At 42.8% G+C, this 27,735-nt stretch overlaps 1 protein-coding gene across 1 annotated transcript in view; it reads right to left on the minus strand.

Moving 5' to 3' along the window:
- Positions 1-9,130: 9,130 nt before the first annotated feature.
- PRLR (prolactin receptor) overlaps positions 9,131-27,735 on the minus strand; it is a 153,368-nt gene continuing 134,763 nt past the window's right edge. The window contains exons 3-10 of the mRNA XM_032415398.1: positions 24,849-24,961; positions 21,953-22,085; positions 20,457-20,626; positions 16,906-17,075; positions 14,569-14,710; positions 13,189-13,288; positions 12,609-12,678; positions 9,131-10,830 (exon numbers count right to left, since the gene is read on the minus strand). Of these exons, the coding sequence (XP_032271289.1) occupies positions 9,811-10,830; positions 12,609-12,678; positions 13,189-13,288; positions 14,569-14,710; positions 16,906-17,075; positions 20,457-20,626; positions 21,953-22,085; positions 24,849-24,918 (1,875 nt within the window). The 5' untranslated portion in view covers positions 24,919-24,961 and the 3' untranslated portion in view covers positions 9,131-9,810. The remainder of the gene's footprint in view (positions 10,831-12,608; positions 12,679-13,188; positions 13,289-14,568; positions 14,711-16,905; positions 17,076-20,456; positions 20,627-21,952; positions 22,086-24,848; positions 24,962-27,735) is intronic.

Below are 27,735 nucleotides of genomic sequence, written 5' to 3' on the forward strand. Positions count from 1 at the left end.
TGGGCACTGAGATTTGTGGTTTAAGCTTCCTTTGGGAAAGTTGATGGCATATCAGATTTGGGAACTCTTCTTTTGATCGTTCTTCGTTGTTCCCAGAAGGCCCAAGGAACTTCTGGGTGTTTCTAAGCATATTTGCATTTTTTAGGCTCGGCTCTGGCACATGAATTACGAGTGGGGGAACTTGAGGGTAGTGGAAAGAGAAGATGTAGTACTTAGCTGAATTGGAAGCAAGATGTCAATTTTGATTTAGATTTAGTAAAAAAGAGAAGGTGTTGAAAGACAAGCATGAAAGACAAGCATAAAAGGGCATGCCTGCAATAAATGCCTTTGAAGAGTGTTCTAAGACAAATATTGCAGGATGTGACTATGTGTTTATTTCCGGAAAGGCTTAGGATGACATTTTCCCCTTTGTTTGTTTCTTTTTTTTCTTTTTTTTTTAGAGAGAGGGCAGGGGCAGAGGGAGAGGGAGTGAGAGAATCTACAGAGCCTCTCTGCTGAGCTTGGAGCCCTAGGCGGGGCTGGATTTCATGACCCTGAGATCATGACCTGAGCCAAAATTATGACCTGAGTTAAAATCAGGAGTTGCACACTTAATCGACTGAGTCACCCAGGTGCCTCGTTCCCTTCTTTTAAAAAAATACATCCTGGGACGCCTGGGTGGCTCAGTCAGTTAGGCATCTGCCTTTGGCTCAGGTCATGATCCTGGGGTCCTGGGATTGAGCCCAATGTCGGGCTCCCTGCTCGGCGGGGAGCCTGCTTCTTCCTCTCCCTCTGCTCCTCCTCCCCACCGCTCATGCTCTCTCTATCTCAAATAAATAAAATCTTAAAAAAAAATACATCTTAATAAAGGGTGTTGAAGCAAAGGAAAAACTTCTCAAAGTTGTATCTTCATTAAAATAGATGTTTCACATGTATATAAAAAGACCCTCCAAAACCATTGCTCAGGAAATAATTTATTGATTCAGTTTAAACTAAGCATTGTTACCATCGCAAAAGCAGTTGCTCTAAAGAAAGATAGAACAATACACCATAAGATTACATAGGTCAGTAACAATATCAATATTGATCATGTTAAATAAAACTACTGCCAAGTGTCATTGAAGTTCATCTTGGAATTTTTAATAATTTATGGAGTGAATGTGTGTCACCTTAGAAAGTACCTGTGACATTTTACAAATTCTTTCAGACACATGTATAAATACAGTAATAAAAATTCCTGAGCTCCCTTTTCTTATCCTGGTGTTCACCAAACCACATCCATGTAGTGTTTTATTTGACTGATGTCTTCTAGCTTTTTCTTAAAAAAAAAAAATTATCACATTCATAAAAATAACTGTGCTTCAAGTCTGTTTGTCAGCCAAGTTTTAATGTGAACCCGATCATAATAAGAGAAAATGCTTGACACTTGCGCCGGCAGCAGAAATCGAGGGGTGAGGGGGCGTGGGGGGGGGAGGTTGTAGGTAAAGGAACTCCATTGTGTAGGTGTCGAGATCTCCAAAGTAGAATATGCTTTTCCAATACTGAGAATGGGTTCAGTCTCACCTGTGTGGTTTGGAGGGACTCTCAGAGGTAAATGCAGCGGGAATCTGCTTCCCTCGCCAGTGAGCTCCTTTTTGGGGCCTTTTCAATAACCCTATTTTCTATACCCCTGCCCAGTCCCACCCTACCCCCAACCCGCAACATTTCAAGAGTGCTATTAAATGAAAGCTCTATCTCTCTGTCCCTAAAAAGTAGGGAAGATGTAGAATGTATACAACTTGGTTAATAAGTTGTAGGAAGTCTGGTGAGGTTAAGGTTTCAGATGTGATTCTGGTAAGAAGTGGCAAAATATAATTTATTTTCTTGCAGGAACGTGCATACCATAATTCTGGAGAATCGGCTATGCGTTTCTTCTCCAGCCCATCACTGATTATATGGATGTTGTGTCTGGTGCCTGACGCTCCAGATTTTTTAGTTTAGAAGTAAAAGTGTGCCCAAGAATTAAAGACAGGTGATACATAAGCATGGGAGAGTCAGTGGTTCTTTGATGGCAGTGTAGAGTGTGATACACATTTTGGAGTGTGATAGTCACGTAAGAAATTCCTCATTGTTCCTGTGAGACATGGTGTGAAAGAATTAGGAGGCAGAGAAGAATCCGTAAAGCAAACCTCCACACTATTTCATAATTCTTAACACAAGCATGGACAGTAGGTGAAGGTTTCTAGATCTAGATCCGAAAAAAGAAAAGGTTATCATTTTATACTTAACCCAAGGATTTTGTCAGAAACGATTGTTAGTAATGTGAACGAATCACACCATTCAAAAGGATTCCATTTTTAAAAATGGTTTGGTCTTTCCTTTATTTCACAATACTTAAGCGAGCTTCTCTGGTTTCATCCCCGTGTTGCTCATTCCATCTCACTTTTATTGTTAGCAGCTTCTCATGTGAACGTGATAGGGTGGAGGAAGGAAAGTATGTTTTGCAATCGTATGGAAGGATGAAGATAAAGGAGGCAAATTGTTTTGATCCAGCTTATACCAACAATTTCCAGGTTATAGATCCTTAGCAGCAAAAATGCTTCAAGAAAATTGTTTCAGACACACACATGTTTTTCTGCTTATTTACCCGTCAAATAAAAATAAAAGAAGGGTAGGCAAGGGAAATAAACATTTATTGAGCCAGGCACTGAACTGGGTATTGTCAATAACATGAATAGAAATATAATGACCATATTATACTGGGATGTCTAAGATTTTGTTTGGCAAGCATTGTTTTTGGCGTGCAGTAAAAGTGAGGATGTTATGACAAGAGCAGTTAGCATAATCTGACATAATAGCATACTACTGACAAGGATTTAATGGTCTCTGTTGTCCCCTCAAAATGCAAGGAGGCAAATAATTAAATCCATGGAAAATGGAAAGTACAATGTGCAATAACCAAAGATTTACAGAATTAAAAATGCAAGATAAATCGGACAACTATAGTCCTCCAAAATTCCTTAAAGCTAAAAAGAAAAAAAAGTAGGCATTACAATAACTACATGTAAATATGTGTTTTTAAATCGAAATAAGACTATTTCTGACACATGGCTGACTTTTCCCATACCATCATATATTTGATGGCTAAAGTCAAATAAGGAAAATATTTATTTCTAGGGGTGTTAGGGAAATCAAATTGTGAGAAATATCATTATTATGGCTTTGGGTAACCACCTTGAGGTGACTCATCATTTGGAAAAAATCTGCACTCTATGGCTTTGTTGGTCTTTCATCTGGTGATTTACTAAGTATTCTTTCTGGCCTTTATTCGTCGGCCAGTTTTTATAAGATGTAAAAATGGTTATTGAGAAAACCTAGCATAAAACTACAAAGTGGTGAATTAGAAGGTATATTCTCATGTTAAAAAAAAAAGACAAAACCAAACCAAAACCAACCCCCAGCAACTTACTGTAACAATCACTTCTAATTTCCCACTTCATGTTAAAGAATTTTGCTTGGTATTTTCTAGGGAAAGAGAAAAAGCAGAGGTAGTGAGAGCTCTGAAAATATGGAACCTTTTGCTATTACATAGTCTTTGCTTCAATATGGCTTTACACAACACACAACAGGCTGGTTCTAGATCGCTTTGGTTTCCACATGAGACTCTTACGAAATTGTTTAGAATGAATGATCGAGCACAAAAGCAAGCCTCATGATGCAAATAACACTCAAGATGTTCTCAGAAGTCACATGAAGCAAAGCTGAGGGGTTGACTTTTAAACAGTGGTTGGATTGTACTCTAAACACTTAACACCCCAGGTCAGCGGTACAATGGCATAAGTACTACTTCCAGACAAAGGATAAGAAAAAAAATGCGTACATTCGCAGTCTTGACAGAAATATATGATTACGTTTTTTTCAGTTTCGTTTTACAGACATAGACACAATCATACTAAAATACACAAGGATAGATTATAAATCATTATGTAATTATTTTCATTTGTATTACATGATGAGTTTCACAATACAAGGATTATATATTTCAATGCATCAAACAGTTTTGAACCACATAAAGCAATATAATATAAAATAATAGAACAGTTATCTTAAAGTCAGGAATGTCACATGGCCAGTACATCAAACATGCCGCCGCAAAACAGTCAGCGCATGAGACGCGATAATCTTTCCTTTCTAAACAATAAGCGGCTTTGGAGGAAGGGCAGTAGGACAAGGAGGGGAGGTAGTTACTTTTAAAAATTCAAAACATCTTATCAGAAATTTTATAAAACAGATTATTTTTCAGAGGTATCTTTGCCATACAGATTTTTGATGTCAGAGTAACATAATAACAAGATTTTTTTCTTCAGAATTTGTGAAATTTGCATGGAAAAACTTAGACTGCATTTTGAAGTTTATCCAGGTGAAGCATAATTTAAACGTAATTATTCAAGATTAGTTTTGATGTTACTACTTCACTAGCCAAAGGTTTTTAGGGTTCATTGTTTTTTATTTAATCAGGAGCAGGTAAAAAGTTAATTAATAGAATACCATTGTCTAAGGGTCTCTGTATTCATTGACCACAGTCACACAAACAGGATATGTTTTTTCACTTGACACGTCTCAGTGCTTCTTGACTTGAGATCAGAGCATAAATCAAAGGAACGGACGTGGATAAGACAATGACGGGCATATGGTGTTTGTGAGTTATGTACATCTCTTAGCCATAAACTCAGAACACTGAATAGATTACAGATTTCACTTTGTCCAATAAAATTTGGGTTTAGCAGGCTACCGTTGACATTTTGTGGAATCCTGAGATGCCCAAACCTCTGGAAATGTCCTATTTCCTATTTTTTTTCCTTTCATTGAAATAGACCATGATGATCTCAGACCCTAAATCACCTTACTGAAATACACAAGCCTAGGGAGAGAACTATTTGATTTGTAGATTATATCTGGTAATCATGGAATAGGTCTAGGCCATAATTATAAATAGAACTTCTGGTTACAACATGGGTTCTCGAGCAATCATTTTGTATTTTAAAATTTCTACTTAAGACCTCCGGAACTGAGTCATGGATGTACCTTGGGTTTATTAATGGCCTTTGAATTAATTAAGCAGTTAATGAATTGAGCTGCAATTTCTAACTATGCAAATCTTTAAACGAGGTGACTAATGACCCTCAACGTGCAATGTGCTATCTGTGTGGCTGATTTAACAGCTGACTTAGTCCTTTGCGGGGCCAAAGTCATTGTTCACGAGTAACTTAGTTTCTTGTGGATCCTATGGTTGCTAGTGTACATAATTAACTCTCAGGAAAAATACAGGCCCTAGAGCAGAAGAACAAAAAGCCTACAAGTATGGATAGCTAAGAAGAAAAAAAGAAGCCAGGATGTTAAAGCAAATCAACCTGGCTTGGACCAACAGATGTCTATAGTTCTCTTAAGCTTTGTGACACCGCACAATTATCAGGTGAAGGGCATGTCAGCAATACTTTCCTGCATTGCACCTGGGCCTTTGAAACCTTGGATTTTACTATTGTGCTTGAGCCAAAAATGCAGAACAAGAAATTTGCTCACTGAAGTACACATGAGGCTTTCATCAATGGCAAATCTATGTTAGCAACACTGAGGATGGTAATCCAGAGTCATTTGCATTTTTCTGTATGTGTGCAAGCTTCCACCGTGCTTGCATTGTCCTTTTCAGGCCCAGGCATGCAATTTGAAGCCATTCAAAAGCATATTAATATGTTTTTAAATGGAGGAGTCTCAAATCACAGGGGGGGCAGCATATCCTCAAATCCCAGCCAGAGTCAATTTCTCATCAGACAAAATAAGTTACACTATTCACATCAGCTCTATGGTAATTCAGTTAAGCAATAAATAGAAAAATCCACTGAACAGTTGCTGGTTGGACCTCGGACCATTTTGTCATTCCCTTTCTGGTTTCTCCATTCATTTACATAAAACAAGTAAAATGTACTTTCCAATTGATACGCTTTTCTTGCAAAAACAAAACTTTTTTTTTTTATAAAAGTAAAGAAAGGCACTTTGTAAACTATGTACAAATCTGTTTCTTTCTTGTCTACACTAAGGAGATAGAGAAGATACTAAAGGCAGGGCCAAGTCTTTCTGCAAGTGACTGCAGCCGTGGAGAATCTCGAGAAAAGAGCCAGATTTCCTCCACAGCCAAACTGCATCCTGGAGCTCATGAACTCATAGGGTTCTCCGATTCAGCTGGGCACTACAGGACAAGGGGTCAAACTCCTTGATCTCATACAGGTGGTAAGGGATTAACTCATGTTGGACCAAACCAGCGAAAGCAAGGTTTTGGTACATACCTGCCTACCGGGATTGGTCTTAGGCACTTGGGAGAATGGACATTCTGTTAAATGTCAGGCACGCAGTTGATAATAACTTGTGCTCATGTTGAGGTGCCTTAAACCCGTTCGTTACAACTGACCAGAGAACATTTTGCAGCTGGGGTAAGAATCTTCCATAAATCACCCATTGGCTAGCCCGTCTCCATGTACTTTGTAACTTGAATATTTAGGTGTTTGTTTATAAAAACATGACTTTTTATAATTCAGAGCATATGGCTCTTTAAACCAACTGTGCAATAGTGGTTTATAATTCATCAGAAAGAAATAAAAACCAGAAGCCACAGTCAGAAGAAAAGCGATTTGGGGCTGTTGGACTCAGCAAAAAATAAGCATGGCTTGATTCAGTAAAAGATCATTTTTTCTAAAAATCAGAGCCTCATTCAGTAGGTCTTAAAAAAAAAATCTCATGCCTCCTCTCTACACACATGCTTGCATGTTATCTCGGACTCTGATCCCGTACCTACGTAATTTACAGCATGCATGTGTCATATGTGAAGACCAACTAGAACTGATGATTTAAAAGTGAAATAAAAAAAGCACATCACTGGAGAGTACTTGTGTGTCTCTGATGAAGGGCAATTATTTGTTAGCTTCCTTACAATCAAAGCACTGGGTAAATTATCTTTGCTGGAAAATATTTAGTGAGTCATGAAATCAAGGAGCCAGAGTTTGAAAGGATATTCGAGATGATTGGCCTGCCATTTCCTTCAGAGGAAACTGAGGCCCAGGAAAGGCAATTACTCTAAGGCAAGAGAGCGGGACTAGAACCCGGGTCTCTTGACCCTCAGTCTGCATCCTTCCGCCGCACCAGCTGGCTCCTTGATAGGAAATGTGCCAGAAGATGGGAAAAAAAAAAAAACCTACTTAATTCAAATAAAGAGTGTTAATTGACCATAGAATTGTAACCTTGGTTTACTTAATGAGTGGCTAATTGGGGTATTTTGGGGATTTACTTCAAGGTGAGTCTTTAACCAGGACATTTTTTTTTTTTTCACACATGCCAAGTCATATGTCAAAACAGGTTATTTTTGAATTTTCGAATTATCAGAGTGATTGAGATACATTTTGGAGGAGAATGGACTGTTTTGGGAAAAGTTTGGTCTGGACTGGCTTGGAAGGGCAGAGTCAATCCCAAGTGGAGTATATCCCCTGGCCCTCTTGGAGCTGTGTGTACTTTTGCCAAGTCATTGTCTATCATTCTGTAAATTTAAAACCTAAATGGGTTTTTAAAAAAGTATGCCTTCTCCTTACGTAGGGTGTCATTGAGGGCAAGTGAGACCTGACTTGTATTTCCGAGAGAGGATTGTCTCTAGGCACTAACGTACCTTTAGTGGAAATGGTCACCCAGGACAGTGCTTCTCAAACTTCCCTGTGTACATGAGTCATCTGAGGATCTTAGTACGATGCAGATTCGGATTCTGTAGGTCTGGGGCAGGGGAGCTGAGAGTCTGCATTTCCAAGCAGTGCCAGGCGATGCTGAGACAGCTGGTCCTCAGGGCCTACTTTGAGTAGCAAGGACCTAGGGCACTGGATGAACTTGGACAACTTTCCCGAATGTTCCCTTCACCCTTAATGCTGGTCTATATTGGGAGAAGAGAACTCAGATTGATTTACTTTGGCAACCCTGGAAGCCCTAGGGATGAGTTCACTTGCAAACATCAGGGCCACCGCGGAGCCCAGTTCCTGTCAGCATGGGCTTGCTGGGCTGGCATATTTAACTCCCAGGGGTAAGTGCAAATTCACTACGTCCAGTTAGTGAGTGAACACAGAGAATGGCTTTGCCATCAGATGAAATGAAAAACAGAGGGAGGCAGTTGGAGTCACGAACGCTCTCTTTAAAATGGAGAGCCAGGCTTGTGGGAAGGCTGCCCTTGGAACAGACTTTGGAGACTCTTGCTACCAGACCCTGGCCGCCGTGGCTGTTGCCACCACTGCCCAGATGCCTGCTTCCTTAGAACTTCTATTTGACCGCTTCCGCTGGGACTGCTGTGTCTGCCTCTGCCACGATTTCACAAATGGATCTACTTCAGAGAGACACTAACTCCTGGCTTTGCTTACATTTTCTGGGCAGCCCAGGATTTCTCAGAACACCCAAACCAAACAAAACCCTCTCTCTAAAACAGTATGTGAGAGGTCATCACTCACCTTTTCAGGGTGGTTTTATGAATATTCACCCAGAGAAGAGCAGAAGCCCCAGAGTAGCCCTAAATTACAGAAGTAATTTCTGGTCTGTGGAAAGCCCTAAACCTCTTGGCTGGCGACTGTTGAAAGTATCACAGAGATAGAATCAGATAAACTATACAACGCTGTGCTGGAAATTGAATATAATCATCCACTTCATATTCCTCAATGGGCTTTGGGTTGCTATGGCATTTTACTCCACAAACAGGGACTGTGTATACTACCATGTACTGCAAATACTCATTATAACCTCATAGCAGAACATACCGTACCCGCTAAATACGTAAACAGCTGTACTGGGAAGATAGAAAATAGTTTTTTATTTTACCTAAGTGATAGAAAAATAGTCTTCAAAAATACATTGTGAAACTTACGGGTTTATATTAAAGTAGAATTTGTATGTACAGTAAGGCAGTATTTCCATTAGCATTCTGCTGTGATTATCTTTTAAAATTAGTCTTTGGGGATTTTTTGTTTTTTTAACCTAACCGAAGACTAGGGTGTATAATAAATTCTCTCTTATGCTGAAATGAAACAGGAAAACATTTTAGAAGAATTTACCACATGAAACTCATTTACCTGTCATGTTAGAAAATTTCACTTTCCAAAACTATTTTCTCTAGAGGCTTCAGAATAAAATACAATTTAGGGGGAGAAAAAAAAAATCCATGCTTAACAAATTCAAACCGTTTTAAGAAAAAACCAGAGGCATCATTTTGGCTTGCATATTGGCAATGTATCACTAAGGTGATAGGAACTGATATAAACAATGTGTCCGGTGTTCTGGAATGCATTCTTTCTTCAAATGGGTCGTATTTGGTTAATCCGAATAAAAATGAAAGAGGAGTGCAAAAGTTTGTTGGTTTTTTGAAAGTGGTTTTCATGGCATTTTTCTCACATCTATCATCTTCCTGTGGTAAACAACTGTGAGTATTTCATTTCCTTCGGTCACGTACCAAACCATGAAAGCCCCGTCCAGAGGATATACCTATTGGCACTGTCCCTCAAAAATACTAAACGATGTACTTTTATTTCATTGAACACATAATTTTATAACTAAGAGCAAAAAAAAGTCAATCTACAAATCACAGGAAACAAAACAATTTGTTCTGGAATCAACTGTTGGAGAAAGAGGCAGCTGGTTGAAAATGGAGCATGAGGAGCGAACTATGGGCTGTATATTCTAACCACATTCTCGAGCATTCTCTAGTAGGGTGCATTTCCTGTGCTCTGTAGTGTTACCTGAAAAGAAATCACATTTTAACCAATCATTCCGTTAATCAAGCTATCACTGAAAGGAGTGCATAAAACACGTGGGATCCAGGTAATCCAACCCACCCAGCTGCAGTCCGCAGCTGCTTGGGGCCGAGGTGAAGGAGGCCAGGTCTTCTTCGGCTGGATTCTCTTGAAGAGATGGCGGAGCCTCCTTGGCTGGTTCTTCCAACGCAGCCAGGTTCTGAGCTCGCGGATCCTGCACTAACACCAGGATGTTGTTATCCATCACCCTGGACACCTTAGCGTACTCCTTACTGGCTTCAGGAGGACTGGGCTTCTCTGGCTGGTTGCTGTTCTCTTTGTGTTTTGGGAGCAATGACAGTGCTCCATCTTTGTTAACCTTGTGAATCTCCACGTAATCCAAGGGTTTCACAGAGATCAAAGGGGTTTTCTCCAGGGGTAACAGCCATGCTGTGCCTTGGTCAGTCTTGGAATGGAAGCTTTCTACTTCTCTCCGCTCAGCTGCCTTTTCCTCCCCTCCAGTCTCAGTGGTTTTTGAAGATCTTAAAGCGTGTGTGTCTGTTTTGCCCAACAAAGCGGCCGATGCCCCCGCCGTGCCCACAGCCAGCTTACACACATCAGCAATGTTGTGGTAAGAAGATCTGGGGCTGTGCTGGCTGGGGGGCTGTGGTAAAGGCCATGTGGAGGATTTGGATCCGTCGGCAGGGAAATAGGGGATCTTGCCTTCCAAGCGTGTGCTCTGGGCATCCCAAGTGCGGGTAACTTTTGTTTGGGGATTCTCTGGCTTCTCAATGCCCTCAGGAATGTTACACGTGGAGGGATTTGCCCGGGCTTCCTCACACTTTTTAGACAAAAGGGAAGGGCTGTCGCAGCTGCCCCGGCCAGAGTCGCTGTCTGGATCCAGGGGTGTGGGCTTCATATCTTGATCCGGGTGTTTTGAATGGGCTGGCATCAGCTGCTGGTCCTCGCTGTCATCCACTTCTAAAAACTCCACCAGCAAGTCCTCACAGTCAGAAGTGGGAGGGAAGTCTTGGCACCCCAGGGCACTCAGCAGTTCCTCAGACTTGCCCTTCTAGGAAAAGGAGAGACGGCCGTTAGCTTCCTGACATTCGACGTCGGCCAAGCCCGTGGTTCTGACTAGGGGCAAGTGGGATGTGCTAATGGCCTCGCGAAACTTCCCAAATGTCAGACATTTATGTACCAAGCTATCTATAGTCACCTCCTGGACTACTCCTCATCTCATATTTTTCTTTCAGTTAATTCATGATTTTAACTTAGTCTCTTTCTAAGCAATAATGATTATGAGTTTAATGGGCAAGTAGTATATGCACATATAATAAACATGCACCTATCAAATATGACGTTTGTGAAACATCAAAAACCACAGTGCTCATGCCTGCATTTGGTGCCTTGGGACCCGCTGGCCCTGAGATCTGGTTGCTGGCCTCCTAACCAACTCCACCATCTTCTGGAGTCTGGCAGTGGTCAGCAGATTCTCGTCTCTCCCTTCTCCCTCAACTCCTCCTCTTCCTACTTCTTCCTTTCCCCTCCCTTCTCCTCCTACCCTATTCTTTCCTTTCCTTCTGCTCCATTTCCTGTCCCTCTCCCCTCCCCCTCCCTCCCTGCTGTCTCAGTTTCCTCCCTCTCCTCCTCTCTGTTCTCCTTCTTCTCCCCTCCTCCTTCCTCCTGCCTTCTCTTGTTTTTTACTCTTCTTCCTGATTGCTTGACTTAGGTCAGGGACTCGTACCCAAATCTTGACTCCATCACTTATTAAAGGGTACTGACTTTGGACAAGTTGCTCTATGGTCCTCACTTTCTCCATCTGTAAAATGGGAATAATAGTAGCCATCTGGGAGGGTTCTTCTGAAGATGAGAGGTAATTGTGATTAAGAATATGAAAACTTTTTTGTGTGTGTGACACAAACAGTAGTTATTTTATTATTAAGTCCCTGTGGCTACAAGGTCAAATTTCGAGCTAGACAGTAGTTAATTTACTTAGTTGAGATGTTCATGTTGGTTCTATGCAGGTCAGTACTAGGATTGGGTAGTGGGGTAAGAGCACTGGACCAGGAGCCCAAGTTCTGGGGCTCTAATCCCTGATCCGATATTTGCAAACTGAATGCAGTCAAGCCAAATTCTCTGGGACTCACTTTTCACATTCTTGTTGTGTTGTTAGCCTCACAGTGGCTGGGTCAAGTGATGTAATGTGCAGGTCATTGCTTTTAGATACATCAGTGTTAAGCTGAAGTCAAATTGAAACTATATATTTCAATCTGGACAGAAATGTAAAATGTTCTAACCCCTCTTTTTATCCAAAACACTTGAATTTAAATCCCTCTTGAATCAGCCTAAGTGGGCCCTGGCAAACACTAGCCCCCTTGTACTGATCCAGTCTCTACTGAGTGCTCAAAGTGAGCAACAATTACAATAGGATATTGCAATTATTCAAAGGACATTCAAGTGAAAACTTTAACCGAAGTATGACAAAGGAGGTGGTGGTGGGTCCCTGTTTTGTATTAATTAAAATATTCACTCTCTTTCTAAATTGGTTATTTGCACAAAATGTTTATTTCTATGCTTATGAACAGACCTGGTAAAGCTAGCCAAGTATTACTATGTGTTTGCATGTTTTCTTGACTTTCTCTCCTTGCCCTCTGACGTCTAGTGTCTGAAGGTAAGGACCCTCACGCCTCTGACCGTCTTTCTGTAAACATGCATGCTGAGCGGCAGGGCTGAGCTGGGCGGGGACTGAGCCGGCCAGGCTGAACTGACGGGAATTGTGTGTGCCCGTGTAAAGGTCATTATTACAAAGCAGTGAGTCACACTACATTCCCCACCTCTTCCACTTACCTCCAGCAGATGAGCATCAAATCCTTTTATTTTTGGCCCAGGAACTGGTGGAAGGATGCAGGTCACCATGCTTTAAAATAATTTGTGAAAAAGAATTAGATGACTCACCTTCTCACTTTGTAATTTTTGAAAGATTAGTATTCTCTCTAACTACCTGCTACATGGACTACGGTGGACAGGAGTTAGATTTCTGGGGCTCTATGAGACTAACGATCAATGATGAAGACAATAATTTTAGGGGCCTACATAGTATTTAACTCTGGCTCATTGAGGAGGCAGATGCTGAAATGAGTGGATTATTTGGACTACTTGCTTCTCTTGATTGGAGCTGCTTTTAATGGGAGTTTTACTAATGCACCATTGGGAACCTCAGTTTGATGGAAAGAGCACCAGCTTCAAAGGAGTCCATCCTGCTCCTTTTGCTAGCACCGATAAAAGATTTTCTATGGGCGAGCACACTGCAGCTAATGGCTCAAAGGAAGTGCTTGACTTATGTGTAGGTTTTCAACATCTTTGCATTATCCTTTTTGGCTGCGATCCCTGACAACCATGATTGGGAGGTTGATAGACAGTGAAGTACCTATGGCCTTTCAAAGCCACAGCTGCGACCATAATCAGACAGATAACAGCAGAAAGAACGGCCACAAAGATCCACACGATGGTATCTTTCATGGTGACATCTACAAAGCAAACAGTCGGAAAGCTTTGATCACATGAAAGCATCATTAAAAACAAAAACAAAAAAAACCCAAATAAGCAAAAGTCATGAACAAAAGAGTTTCCCCCCCCTTCCCTACCCCTCTTTTGATTTGAACAGCAATCCAAAGAGTGCTCAGGTCACTGAGTGCCTCAGTGACAGGTTTAATTTTTATTATTAAAGTTTAATACGTTGCATATATTTTACAGTACTCTATAAATTTCAAAATCCTTTTACATATTATTTTATTTGGCCCTTTAGGAGGAAATTCAAAGTCACATGGTCCACTGCAGTAATGATAATAAAGGCCATCACGTATTAAGGTTTTGTTAACTAACCTCTTTACAGACACTGCCTGGTATATAAAGATGAGGACACGGAGGCTCAAAGAGCGATTTCCCCACGAACATGTCAACTGTAAAGCTGCAGTTGGGATTTGATCCTGGATCTTCTGCCTCTGGACCTTGTGCTTTGATTTATTTAATAAGAGCCAGGGCTGAACTGGATGCACATGTGAATCTTATGACCCACATTTCAGGGCTGTTTCAAAGCCAAGCCAAAGCAGGTTTTGTACTTTGGCCAGGCAAGCTGGCAGAGGAGCTAGGCTTTGCCATGGGGTTCTGGGTAAGACCTCAAACTTCACTGAGCTTCATTTTCCTCACTTTTGATTCCTAATGCTAATCCTATTCTCTCTGAAGACCTGAGAGGGTTGGAAGGGCCAAACAAGGTGAAGACTTTATAAACCATAACATACTTTAAAAAAGCAAGATAAATCATTCTCTTGTGGAGCACAGGATGCCATGTTTAATGGCACTTAGAACTGAGCGCCTCTTATACACTGTACCTTCATACAAGGGTCAAGATGTAATCGACCTCATGGACTGAAAATTGGTTCATGCCTTTGAGATGGCATACCACCTTACAAATTTGGGGACAACTAGATGATGACCTTGAGTGAATTAGAGGGATAGGGCAGATGGGGAGCGCAGAATGGCTGACCATCAAGCCCTCTGAAACCTGCCAAGTCTGCATTTGTAGCCTTAACCTGGAAACTGGTCCTCACTGACAGTGACCTAGGGAGCAGTGCTACACTTCCAGGTGTCTTTGTATTGGATGGAGAGATGATAAACCCACTTCTATTTATTCTTCTGGCCAAGGCCTAAAATAGTTTCTGTCTTAGTAGTTACTACATGCAAACTTACTAGATTCATTTTGTTTTAGAAATATTTTGGAATATATGCAAAAGGGAGCCAAGATACTCACCATTAGGTATCTGGATGGAGCTCTCTGGGCTCCACTCACTCCAGAATCCATGGTCTGGCTTGCAGCGAACCTGGACAAGGTATTTCTGTCCTGGATATAAGCTGAGAATCTTAAACTGAGTCTGCTGCCCAGCAAAATGAGTCTAGGGACAAACAAGGAAGATAGAAGTCACTCTGACTTGTGTTATATTTCTTCATAGACGTTTCCTCTAGATAATAAACTATTGGAGAACCGAGGCCAGCAGATTCAATTTTGTAGATAAATCTCTGTTCTTCTCACCACTCCACCCTCCTAGCTCATCTTTTCCTCCTCGCATTGCTCACACAAAAATTAACGGGTTTTCTATCTCTCCATGGGGAACTCTATCAACATAGAGTCAAATATTCTGCTCCCTATCCTCTACCCCCTTCTAAATTCTACTCTATGGAGGACAGCCGGTGAATACAATTGAAAAATGGTTATTGGTTATTTTGTCAACCCTAATGATTTTATTGATTCAAGGATTACCAATTAGTATAAAGCCCCTAGGTGAAAGAGAACCAGGCCTTCAAGTTTGTTGAAACAATAGCATGCAAGAGAAACATAACTTTACAATTGAGGGATCAGGTTGTCACCTCTCTGATCCCAGAATTGGCCTTAGAGTCATTTCTGGTGGGTTAACCAGATGATTTCCATCTCCTGGTGTGAAGGATCTAATATCACCTCTGAAGTACTCTTGCTAAAAATTGTTCAACCTGAATCTGATCAAGTTTTTAGATCTAATTGTCTGGTTACAGGAAATACAGGGGCAGAGAAATTAGCCAAATGACCTCACAGAGAACTCATCAGACAAATGCAGAAGATGGGACATCATCTGAGCACGTTGAGATGGAAACAATAGAACAACCAGCCACAACGTGTGGTCTTGGAGTGGATTCTGGTTTGGACAAACTAGCTGTTAAAGATATTTTTTGAAGCAATTGGGGGAGTCTACGGCCATACCACCCTGAACGCGCCGGATCTCGTCTGATCTCGGAAGCTAAGCAGGGTCGGGCCTGGTTGGTACTTGGATGGGAAGCAATTGGGGGAATTAAAATATGGACTGGCTATTAAATGTTATTAAGAAATTTTAATTAATTTTCTAAGGGTGATCCTATTATTTTGGCTATGTTTGGAAATGTTCCCTTTTTAAAAAATTTGCATTGTTATCATCGCTAATGGGTTTGAGAGTATCTTTTTTTAAATTGAAGCATAATTAACATACAAGTGTTACATTAGTTTCAAGTGTACAATATAGTGATTCAACAATTGTATACATAACTCAGTGCTCATCCCAATAAGTGTACTCTTCATCCCCTTCACCTATTTCATCCATCCTCCAGCCTACCTGCCCTCTGGCAACCACCAGTTTGTTCTCTGTATTTAAGAGTCTGTTTTTTTGTTTGTCTCTTTGTTCTTTGTTTGTTCATTTGTTTTGTTCCTTAAATTCCACATATGAGTGAAGCCAAATGTTCACTTTTTTTCTTTTTAAATTTTAAGCAGGCTCCATGCCCAGTGTGGGGCTAGAACTCACAACCCCGAGATTAAGAGTCACACACTTCACTGCCTGAGCCACCCAGGCACCCCTCAAATGTTCTCTTTTTAAAAGAGACATATACAGGGTAAGGGAAGGAAAACCGACTGGGAAGAAATCAGAGAGGGAGACAAACCATGAGAGATTCTGGACTCCAGGAAACAAACCAGGAGGGGGGTGGGGGATAAGGTAGCTGGGTGATGGGTATTAAGGATGGCGTGTGTTGTGATGAGTACTGGGTGTTATACGCAACTATTGAATCATTGAACACTACATCAAAAACTATTGACGTACTATATATTGGCTAATTGAACATAGTAATAAAAAAATAAATAAAAATAAAAGAAACATATACTAAAATATTTAAGAGTAGACTATTATAATGCCTATAATTTACTGCATTATTTCTTCCTTACATTGAAGTATTTGCAAGTGAATAAAAATACCATTGATCATGGACTGGTTACACGGAGACTTTTTCCTCCTACTTAGTGCCACGTAAGTACACTCACAAGTGTCTCAATCTAAGATATCCTGAGGGAGGTGGGTTGGATACCTGGTGGAAGACCTGTTCAGTGCAAGGAGCTAGCTTTGGGTGAGTATGAAGATGACCCCCATCAATCCCAGCGGAGGGGAGGAGGCCCTTCCACGTTGGGGTGGGTCACATCAGCATCAAGAGGGCAACAGAGTTACCCCAAAATGAGGAGGAATGACTTATTCTCAGCTGCGAGGGCTTCATCTTGGCCAAGGACCTGTTTCTTTCCAAAAGCTTCTAGTTGACTCACCTCCCACTCAGTTGCTTTCTCAGGTTTTAACCGAATTTCATACTGGAGTGTGAGCCAACCAGATCTAACGTCAACCAGGGTGGGTGGGTACCATTTCATCCACAGATATGGTTTTTTGTCTTCTGGCTGTTTTAATTCCAAAGTTAGGTTCACAGGAGGGTCTGGTTCAACTGCAGACAGGAAAGAAACTCCGCATTTAGTAAAAGTGGTATCTGCACACGGAACTGTATGACTTAGAGGCGGCTCTCTCTACTGTTTCACTCCACTGTGGTTATGAGACTCTCGGCATTTGATATCAGGTGCTGGTCAGCAGAACTGGGGTTAGGTTGAAGCAAGCAAGATGCAAAATTTAAGAAGGCACAAATGGCCAAGAAGCATAGGAAAGAGGCACAAAAGTCATTGAGACATGCAAGTCAAAACCACAACGAGATACCATTTCATACCCGCTAGGATGGCTAGAATTCAAAGAGTGAAAAATAATAAGTGTTGGTGAGGACACTGGAGAAATTGGAACCCTCGTCCATTGTTGATGGGGATGTAAAGTGGTACAGCCACTGTAGAAAAAAGTCTAGAAGTTACCTAGAGAGTTAAATGTGGTATTACCATGTCACCCATCAACTTCACTCCTATGTATATACCCAAAAGAATTGAAGGCAGGTGTTCAAACAAAAACTCGTACCTGAGTGTTCATAATAAACTACTCAGAAGAGCCAATAGGTGGAAACAACCCAAATGTCTATCAACTGATGAATGGATAAATAATATCCATATCATGGAACACGATTCAGCCACAGAGGGAAGGAAATACTGATACATGCTAGAACATAGATGAATCTTGAGAACATTATGCTAAGTGACAGAAGGCAGACACAAAAGGCCACATACTATATGATTCCAGAATAGGCAAATCTATAGAGACAGAAAGCAGACTAGTGGTTGTTCTGGGGCTGGGATAAAGCAGGGAATCCAGAGTAACTGGTTAATGGGTATGAAGTTTCCATTTGGAGTGGTGAAAGTGTTCTGGAACTAGACAGTGATGGTTGCATAACCATGTGAATGAACTAATACCACTGGATTTCACATTTTAAAATGGGTAAAATGGTGAATTTTATGTTATGTGTATTATGCCACACACACAAAAATAAGGAGGCACTTACTCTCAGGTTCCTTTAAGTACAGGTCTGTGAGTACCCCTGAAGAGTGCCTTGGGTACCAGCTTGTCTTACCCTAATCTCAGTCCTGCTGGTCAGTAATATCTTCTTGATTCATTTATTACCTCCTCAAGTCAGTCTCCATGCCAGGGGGGGATGTGAGTGTAGTTGTAGTATATTTGGCATTATAACCTACAGTTGCCTAAAAAAGTGAACTTTAGAAAATTCGCCACTAATCCTAATGCTTATATGTTAATAAGTAAATGCCTAAGAAAGATCATTTTATATGTACTTACTAAACAAACATCATCTGTATACTGAGAAATGCCTCTGATCAAAAACCACTGGTACAAAACTGCCAGCAAAATGTTTAGGATGAATCCTTGAAAGCACCGTTTTTCAACCTCAGCATTATGTATCTTGGACCAGACTCTTCTTCATTGGTGGGTTAGGGTGGGTGGGTGGGGTGCCGTCCTGAGCACTGTAGGCTGCTTAGCAGCATTTGTGGCCTCTACCCATTAAATGTCCATAATATCCTGAGAGCTCTTCCCTCGGTTGCGATAATCAGAGATGTTTCCCGTCATTGCTAAATATCCTGGGGGAGGCAACATAGCCCTGAGTTGAGAATCACTGCTTTCAAGCATCTTCAACATTGCTAAATGTAATTCAAGGGCAGTAGGAACAAGAACAAGAACAAAATCTATTTCTGAGAGATTATCTGTCAATATTGTCATTCTGAACTGCAGGTTATCACTGGATGAGACTCAGGCTGATAGAAAATGTACTGTGGTTAATACTGATTAAAAAAAAAAATTTTTTTTTTTTTGAAGAGAGTCCCAAGCAGGCTCCACACCCAGCTCAGAGCCCGACATGGGGCTCCATCTCACAACCCTGAGACCATGACCTGAGCTGAAATCAAGAGTTGGGCATAAACTGACTGATCCACCCAGGCACCCAAAACTGATTTTTAGATGAATTCTATGGCATCAACATAGAATTCCTGTCATCAACACTGTATGATGTAGGGTGATATGAGAGTTCCATAAACCCTTCTTTCATTATTTTGGAAAATACAGCCCAACAATTTTTCACCAGAGAATTTGTTTTCCACAGCTCATGTGAAATTGATGCCCTCATCGATTTCACTTTTTAAATGCACTACTCTTTAGTGATTCCGTCTTTTGTGACTACATTCATTGTAGCAATGGCTCATTTCAGAGCTTCTTTTGCTTTTGCTATTTTGCCCTCATATGTTAAATCTGTAAGAGAGAGCCCACGACAAAGGAATTATTTGGCATTTAGCATCTTCAAGACTTTATATCTCAAGTAATTTATATGACTAGAATTTATTTTATTCCTACCTGCCACTGGGGTTGCCTTTCTGAGTTTCTTAAACTAAGATCACATTCAGTTTCCACCCCCAGGCTCATTCCAGTGATTTGCTGCAAGAGAAATTATTTAAGTGTGTACTGGTTGGTGTTGGAAGCTTTTCTAGTTTTTAAGGATAAACCACTGATAACATGCCATTGGGATGATATGCAAGTGAACACTTCAGAATCCTAATCTGATTTTCCTTACTGAGTGGTGTTAGGTAAATCCAGAAGACTTGGGTAAACATGAACCTAATTAGCTATTCCCTAGATTATTACCCAAGATGAGGGCTGAACCCCGGCCTGGCCAAGCCATCTCTTGTCCTAAGATTCCCTTTGTCACCCCTGCCACACCATCCAGGCCACTACAGTGATGCCTAATTGCCCTGCAGCTCACTGTTGATCATGCAAAGCCAGAAGCAGCGTTTGGGTTGACTTTGTTTTACTTTGCTAATGACTTCTCCAAACATTGTACTTGTGATCTTGGCCTTCAGCCTGTTGTTCAAGTAGTAGTATTTACTCCTCAAATTATTTATTTTTAAAATAATAGCTCCAGTTGCTAAGAAGCACAGGTATATTGAGAATTGAATTTGGGGGAAATCGGTTTGGCACAATCTCTGTGGGTGCAGAAGCAGATGAACACCTTCTAGGAGCTGCTACTCCATGGAGCAGCTCTGTGTTCCATCGGGAGAGAGAAAGTAAGGGAGAAGGGGACATTGGTTGCAGGAGCAGGGCTGGAGGGAAGGAGTGATAAGGGACGCATAAGCAGAACATTCCTTCTGGATGCAAGAGGATGAGAAGAAGGGTCAAGGGAAAGCACAGAAGCATAAGGATCCCAAGTGCCAGTCCTATTGCCATGAATGACTTGATAAAAATTGGTTTGAGAAACTCAGTTGAGAAGGATATTGTAAAATTTCTGATCTTTCTTTTTGGGGATGCAACCAAAAGCCAAGAAGACTCAAATTGAGTTTGACTATTGGTAAATCCATAACTGAATAACAAATTCCTTACCTGTCGCCCTTCCCCTTACCTATGTAAGTCACGTCCACATAACGTGGATCTGAGGAACTGCTTCCCATCTGGTTTGTGGCATTTATTGTGATGATGTACATTGTCCATATGGAGGTGTGCTTCTTGTTGAAGTAACAGGAATTGGGGCCACTGGTTATGTAGTCTGGACATTCGTGTGTGATTGTCTCTCTGCAATGAGTAATATATTAGCAGTGAATAAGAAAGTAGTAAACAGAGTTTAATCTCCTGAGTAGATTAGTAACACTGGCTTTTGGGGATCAGACATTTGGGATGCAAGAACCAGAGTGAGGAAGAGCTCCCCAAACTTCTGTGTCCTGCCCATGTCAGCCGGGGGTGAGACAAGGAAGAGGGTGCCGGAGATGGTGGAAGGGTTACGTGAGGTCCTCAGTGACTCTGCTGCTCATCAACACCTCCCTTCGATAGGTTTTTGTGGGCTTTGGGATATATGCCCCCTGCCAATAAATGCTGGAGCTCTCGATGGCCAAGGCGCTGCCCTACCCAGGGAACTGCTGCTGGTCATCTCAGGAAATGTGACTCTCCCCTCTACATACATCCCGGGGGCCACGCACGGTGCACCATTTATTGTGCATATGTGTTGAATTACATTTCATTAAAAAAATATGAAAGAGGGTAAGCATTGCCGTCAGTATATTCCAGATTGCCCTAAGTCAGCAACAGAGTAACATGACTAAGAAAGGAGCTATTTCAGGACCAGGTGGCTTCATTAGGCTGCTCACATGTAGACATCAGGGCCTCAACGCAAGACACAGCACAAGGTGTGAAGGCTTATTTCATTTTGGTTGTCAGTTTGAGTTCCTGAACTCTATTTACATGATACTCCTCCAGGTCCCAGAAGGGATGACAGTGTTGTGTACAACAAAGTGCCGTCTTCAGGATGTGGGTCAGCTGTTGCAACCGGTAAATGCTTTTTTCACTGAGGAAGGATACAGCCCTCCTGGGCTTTCCAGGATGGTTTCATTGTAAAACAAGATCCTCACCCAGAGATGACCTTGTTTAGCCCTCACTGCAACCTTAGCTCCAAATATGCCCTCTGGAAGATCAGAGATCCTGGATCAGCAAATGCTAAGGAAAAAATCCTTACCTTTCTTGGCTTATAGGGCTCTTTCTTGGTCATAATGATTACATGATAATCCTCTGAGATTGCAAAAGTAACAAATGGCACAAGGTTTACATTTAAAAGTAACTAGCATTTAGGAAAGATTCATATGTGACTTTGGGATACAACCTGACCTTGGGACAGACACTGGGAATAATGCTGTACTATATTGCTGGGGTAGCGGATGACCTTATATACATGGAGAGAGCTCGTCAAGGACATTAACAGGAGAGTGCAGGCATGGGCAGTGAAGTTCTTTTCCACGGTGGTAGGAGCCTTACTCATGCCAATCCAGGGGAGTGTGGTAACTCTAACTTTAGGCCGGGAGATTGAGAGCAGTCATGTGGCAGTTGATAGGAGAGAAGAGAACTTTTTACCCTTCCTTGTGGTACATCAGCGTGTAATTAGTAGGAAGTCCTCCGTCTTCCCCAGGTTTCCACCAGCAGGTGAATGTTTCCTTTTCAGGAGAACGACATTTAAAGATCTCAGGTTTTCCAGGAGGTGATTGTCCTAGAAAAAGCCAGAAGTCACTTAGGAACAAGGTGCGTTCAACCATTGGACCCTCCTGCTGGTGACAGAAGCAGACTGATGGGACAAGGTCAGTGATGAGGTGTGAGGGGGCCTAAGGGTGGGGTGCTCAGAAATGCCAGCAACATTCCTCTGTGGGCTGTCCCGATGTTGGCAGGACTGAGAGAGAGAGAGAGCTGTGTGTGTGTGTGTGTCCTGTGAGGTAGAGATGGCCACTAACTAGGATGGGTCACTAACTGTAAAATTCCAACAGAGTGAACATGAAGGGTGAGCTGGATGCATGTGGACTGAAGAGTATGTGGCCCTTCCGCAATCCCAGAGTCTATGCAGCTGACGTCCTCCCATAGCAGAAGGGTGACCATGAAAAGAATTCTGCCCCAGGCACAAGCATCCTGGGACACTTTGCTGACACAGTGCTCTCTGGCACTTCTCCATCTGCTCATGACTCTCCATTTTTCTGCCATTCCCACACAATTAACTCCATCTGGGACCTTCTGTTTTTTTTTTCTCTGCATCATGGACGCTCCTTTGGCTGCTCCCCTCCCCTCCCCTATCTTCTCCTTTCCTTCCTGTTTCCCTTCACTTTTCCTTGATTCCATTTGGCTTGGACCTCTGACCCAGCCTCACCATCTATCTCCTCATTCTCCTGCCCCCATTTCCGATTCTTGTTTTTTAGTCCTTTTTGTCTTATATTTCCCTCTTTCCCCTTGGGTCCTTTTGTGGTGAGTTGGCAAAGGGCTTCCTTGTAGTTCTCTGGCTCTTTTTGGTGGGGGGAGGCATGGTAAGAGGTGGGGGAGTGGCTAGCTGTTCTCCTGGTTACCAGCTACCATTATTATCCAAGAGCCATATCTCATCCCAGCTGGAAGCTAGAAGGTCTGAATAAGGTGATGGGGAAAGTACGATGTCAAAAGGCTGGGGTTTTTCAGTTGCTGAATCCCCAAAGCTCTTGGTGACCTGGCCCCCTCTCCTCTTTCTTGTCTGTCAGATCCAAAGAGGAAAAGGGTGGCCCTGGGCATTTGCCTTGTGCTGCTAGGCAGGACCCCCATTTTGCCCATCCACATAACTAACCCCAGGTGATCTTCCTTTTGGCCCAGTTGGATGACTGACTGTTTAGTTCAGAAAATCAGCAGCAGAGAGGAGAGCTTTTGAAAGGTGTCAGTCTCAGCAATTCAGGGGTGTTCTCTCTGTTTTCTCTTATACTTGTCTCCCCCCACCCCTTCCCACTGGTTCCTGGCCAGAACTTCTCTCTGAGCACCAGATCAGAAAGAGTAAGTTTGGAGGAGAACATGCATGGGAAGAGGGGACACCAGGCAAAACTGGCCAGAAAGTCATGGAATGATATGATGCAGTGCACAGGCTGGGGCTGAGGACAGCAGGCTGATCGTGTCAGTGGGGGCTAAGCTACCCTCTAGCTCCCAGCCACCCTGAAAACCATCAAAGAATTATAGGAAACCTTAAAACTCCATGCCAGCCAGCCTGGGGTTAGGTCTGCCAAAATTTGTAACATTGTTTATGCTCCAGGGAAAATTTCTTTAGGATAATGTCACAGGTTGAAGTGATTTGTTTGTTGTGTTTTGTTGTGGCTGGGGACGAGCATGTGGGACAGAAAGAAAATTTAAAAAAAAAGACCAAACCCAAACCCTATGGCTCAATAATGAGCATCCTCAGAAGCCAATTAAGGCAACTGTTGATTATTTGAGTACTTAAAAGTTTCTCTATGGATTATGCTGATCTCTGCTCTCTTTTTTCTCTCTCTGGAAGCTTATCTTTTTCACATTTCACTGGTTATTCATGGTACCTCTAGGAAATTCAGGAGAGGAGAGCACAGTTGTGAAATTACAACTAGTCAAATGTTCCTTTCACTCACTTTAGCAGAGACAGTGAAAATTAATGGACTGTCTCACTATCTTTATAAAATGCACACAGAGGGACAACCACCTAGGTACCGTACACACAGGTACACACTTACGTCCACATTAGAGCCCACCTCACAAACACACACATGCACAGCCCCCCCGCCCCGACATCTTTGCAGCTGCATACTCCGAAGTACACTTGGGAACATACACGGAAATACACACATACATGGAGGCACACACACTGGTATACACAGAGAAGCATTTGCAATCAGATACACATAGAGAAGTTAATACACACAGAAGTATATTCAAAAGTATCCACACTCAAAGATGCACAGAGCTGGGCGCACAGAAATGTACATACGCCAGCATGCACACTCTAGCTGTGAACTTCATTTCTCCCATTAGCCCAGATAATAGAGTTAGCTACATGTGTCCCACCATATAACAGCAATCCCTTTTATCTCTTTACTGTTTTTCAAAGATTTTCCACGTACACTATTTCATCGCAGGTGGAGGGAACATCATAGTCCTCACTTTGAAAATGTGGAAACCCAGAGAGATTAGGTGATTGGCTCAAGGTCACATAGCTAGTAGCAGCTGACAGCAGCTGGACTGAGACTCTGGTCTTGTCGTTCATACGAGATGCTTCGCTATAGTCCCGGGGTGAGGATAGAAGGCAGAGAGCAGGGACACGCTTTTGCATTCACTGCATTCATTCTTTTGCATTAATTTCTGCATTGATTTTAATGCCAAAAATGTTGCAGATAATTTAGTAGCAGTCAATGACATTTTCATCTCTTGTAACTGCAGGATGAGATGGACTCTCCACCCTCTCGAGAAACACCCCAGGGAATTAAAGAGAGCAGGACAGTCCCTTACTTACCATTCAGGAGACTGGTGTTGAGAAAAAGTAGCAAAATGAAAACAGCTGTGGATGCCACACTTTCCTTCATTTTGGCTCCTTTCTCTTTCTACAGGAAATGTATCAGACGTTCACTGAAAGAGAAGGCACCGGGCAACTTTTGTAAAGTAACACTCTGGCCAGGCACACGCCCCACTTTATTCTGGGTGTTTGCAACTGATCCTTGCTCCTTGCTTAATGTGAATGACAAAACAGGAGGAAAGGAATGTAGGAAAATGTAACATGGTTGGATGGCTTGGCTCAGAAGCATCCATGCACACATGCTAGGAAAAATTCTACCACCAGAGGTCACCAGATGACAATGTTCACGGGCAGCCGCGGGGCCGCCGTTCTTGTGCGCAGAGCCCCCAAGAAAAAGTGTCCTCTTTCCACCCTGTGGTCACTTAACCATATATCACCCATTTTACGTGACACAGATTGCATGCCCTACAAGAGAACCATCCTGGGAGGGGTTTGATCGACCAGCCAAAAATAAAGCAGGCTGAAAAGTCAGCCGCTCAGTAAGTCGCCTCAGTACAAAATCAACGGGGCCTCATAGATGCCGAATTAGGGGGGGGCTTTCTCTGAAACTGTAGGCTGAGCAAGAAGTTTGCTGGGCTATGGGCATAACTGTGAACCACACAGTGAACTCTACTGAACCTCCCTGTGCTTTCTTTCTCCTCTCTCAAGCAATGACAAACCCCAGTAATAATTCATGTCTCTTGGTTTGGGAGTATTAAATAAATTTTGAACCTGTACGTGTTGAGAGTTTTGAGCAATTTATTATTAATACTATTATTTTTACCCTTGGAACAAATTTCAAAGCCTCTAAATGTCCTTCTGAGAAGAAAACATTTTTTAACGACATTTGAAAAAGGCTCATTAGTCTTGTTGGACTCCAAAAAAACTCTCAGAAAACAACAGATTTGATGAACTAAGTGTAAATTCTTGGAAACACATGGCATATATTTTCTTTTAAATCTTATGATTTATACAGATCAAGGGAAGAACATCCAGAGGCCCATTTGAGACGTTTGGAATGACTGGGTGTTGTTTGATGAGCCCTGAAGAGACCAGCTCCTGGCCACAGCTGGTTCCCCACGTGCCCGCTGGACACCACCTCATGGACAACTTCTAGAAGCCTTTCTCTACCCGCTACCACTCCCTCTGAGACATACTTGGAAATAGAAATCTTAGTGGCAACAGAGATTTGGGGCATCTAGGCACCATCAAGCACTCTCTTCTACTGGGTCTCCTGGTTTAGTAACGGCTCCTGTGAGGAAGCCAGTATGTTGTTCTCTGGGGACCTTCTAGTTGCTCTTCCTTCCAAATGCCTCCCCCTCCCCAGGTTGCACACTCTAAACTACCTGCCCCATCCAACCCCTTGGGTCATTCAATTTAAATCAAGTTGCTAAAGGCTCATAACGGGTATAATCAAATTTCAAATGTCTCTCTTGTCCTAAAAATGTAAAAAGTCTTATTTCTTGCAAACAAATTTTACATGTATTCATCCCTGGTTTTAAGCGTTAGGAACTGTAGTAGGTGCTTCCTTTGGGGTCTGCCTGGTTGGGGTTGTCTGGCCACCAGGTCTCCTTACCTGCGATTCCACCCTGGTTAGATGGCCTGAGGCTAAAATAACAGGGAGAGAACCCCATAGGCACCGTTTGATTTCCAAGGGTCTGGCTTGTCTTTCCAACATAGAAGGCCAACTTTCAGTCTGGAAAACAGAAGCCATAATCTGCTCAGGGTGGGGAGAGCTGCAGAGGGCTGAGATTAAGGCTCAAGATTAAGAGCATTATATAAACTTTGCCCAAAGTCAATGGTCAGTGACTGCCTGTAGTGTGACCAAGTGAATCCCTGAAGCCGTAAAGGTGAAAAAGCCCAACAAGAACCTAATAAGATATGGGATGAAACTCTGCATACAAGAGAACTGGTCCTGTGTTCCTGTTACCTAACACTAGACGGGAGCCGGCTTAGTTTTCTGTCTTTGACAGAAGGGAGGGAAGAGGTTTTAGGGAGAACGGGGTAGCTGCTCTTTGACGCAGGCACAGAAAGCTGGGGATGCGGTGCTCAGGGGAACCCTGCGGGGGGCGGGGGAAGGGGGAGGGGGAGGGGGGCGGCTGCAGGGAAGACCTGTTTCTGTGGCCCGAGCGCCCACAGCATATTTACACATTTGCCAGGGAACCTTCACCGCGGGATCCTTGCTCATGTGACCATCCGTTATTATTATTTTTTATCACTGCAATGATCAAGTGGACGTTTTATTGCTTCTCAAACACTTGTCCATCTTATTCCCTACATCCTTTGGTGGGAAACGTCTGGCACTTTCCACAAGGGAACGACGTTTATAAATGACCATCCCACGAGAGCCGGGCGGCGCCGTCAGAACACCATGGTTGTGTGAGAGTTATTAGAAACAATCCAGGGGCTGATAGAAACTGCCCACCTCTGATGTCAGACAGCCTCCCGCGCCCCTCTTCCAGGACCCCCAGAGGGGCCACTGAGGGGGCACGTGGTGGAGACGCTGCTGGGAGGCCGCCGGGTGGGCGCGCCGAGCCCTGGGAGCCAGAGGGGGGGCGGAGGCAGCGTTTGTCCAAATCGGAGCTGACCCTGCATTGGTCCCGCACGCACACGGCACTGGGGTAGAAAGGTCTCCCGGCTCCTGACCCAAGCGGGGTAAGCGGCCACCCTGCCGCGCACGCTCTGCACCGGAGTCACTTGTAATAACGCGGAGCGCTGAACGCGTCCGGGTGGCTGGAGGCGCCGCGCACGCCAACTCCCCTCCCACGGCACCCCAGCGGCACCCCAGCGGCATCTCGGACTTGAGGGAGGCTGGGTCTCACACGGCCTGCCTGGCTGGAAGGCCGGA

Source organism: Phoca vitulina, unplaced genomic scaffold, assembly GCF_004348235.1.
Source record: "Phoca vitulina isolate PV1807 unplaced genomic scaffold, GSC_HSeal_1.0 scaffold17, whole genome shotgun sequence".
NCBI lineage: Eukaryota > Metazoa > Chordata > Mammalia > Carnivora > Phocidae > Phoca > Phoca vitulina.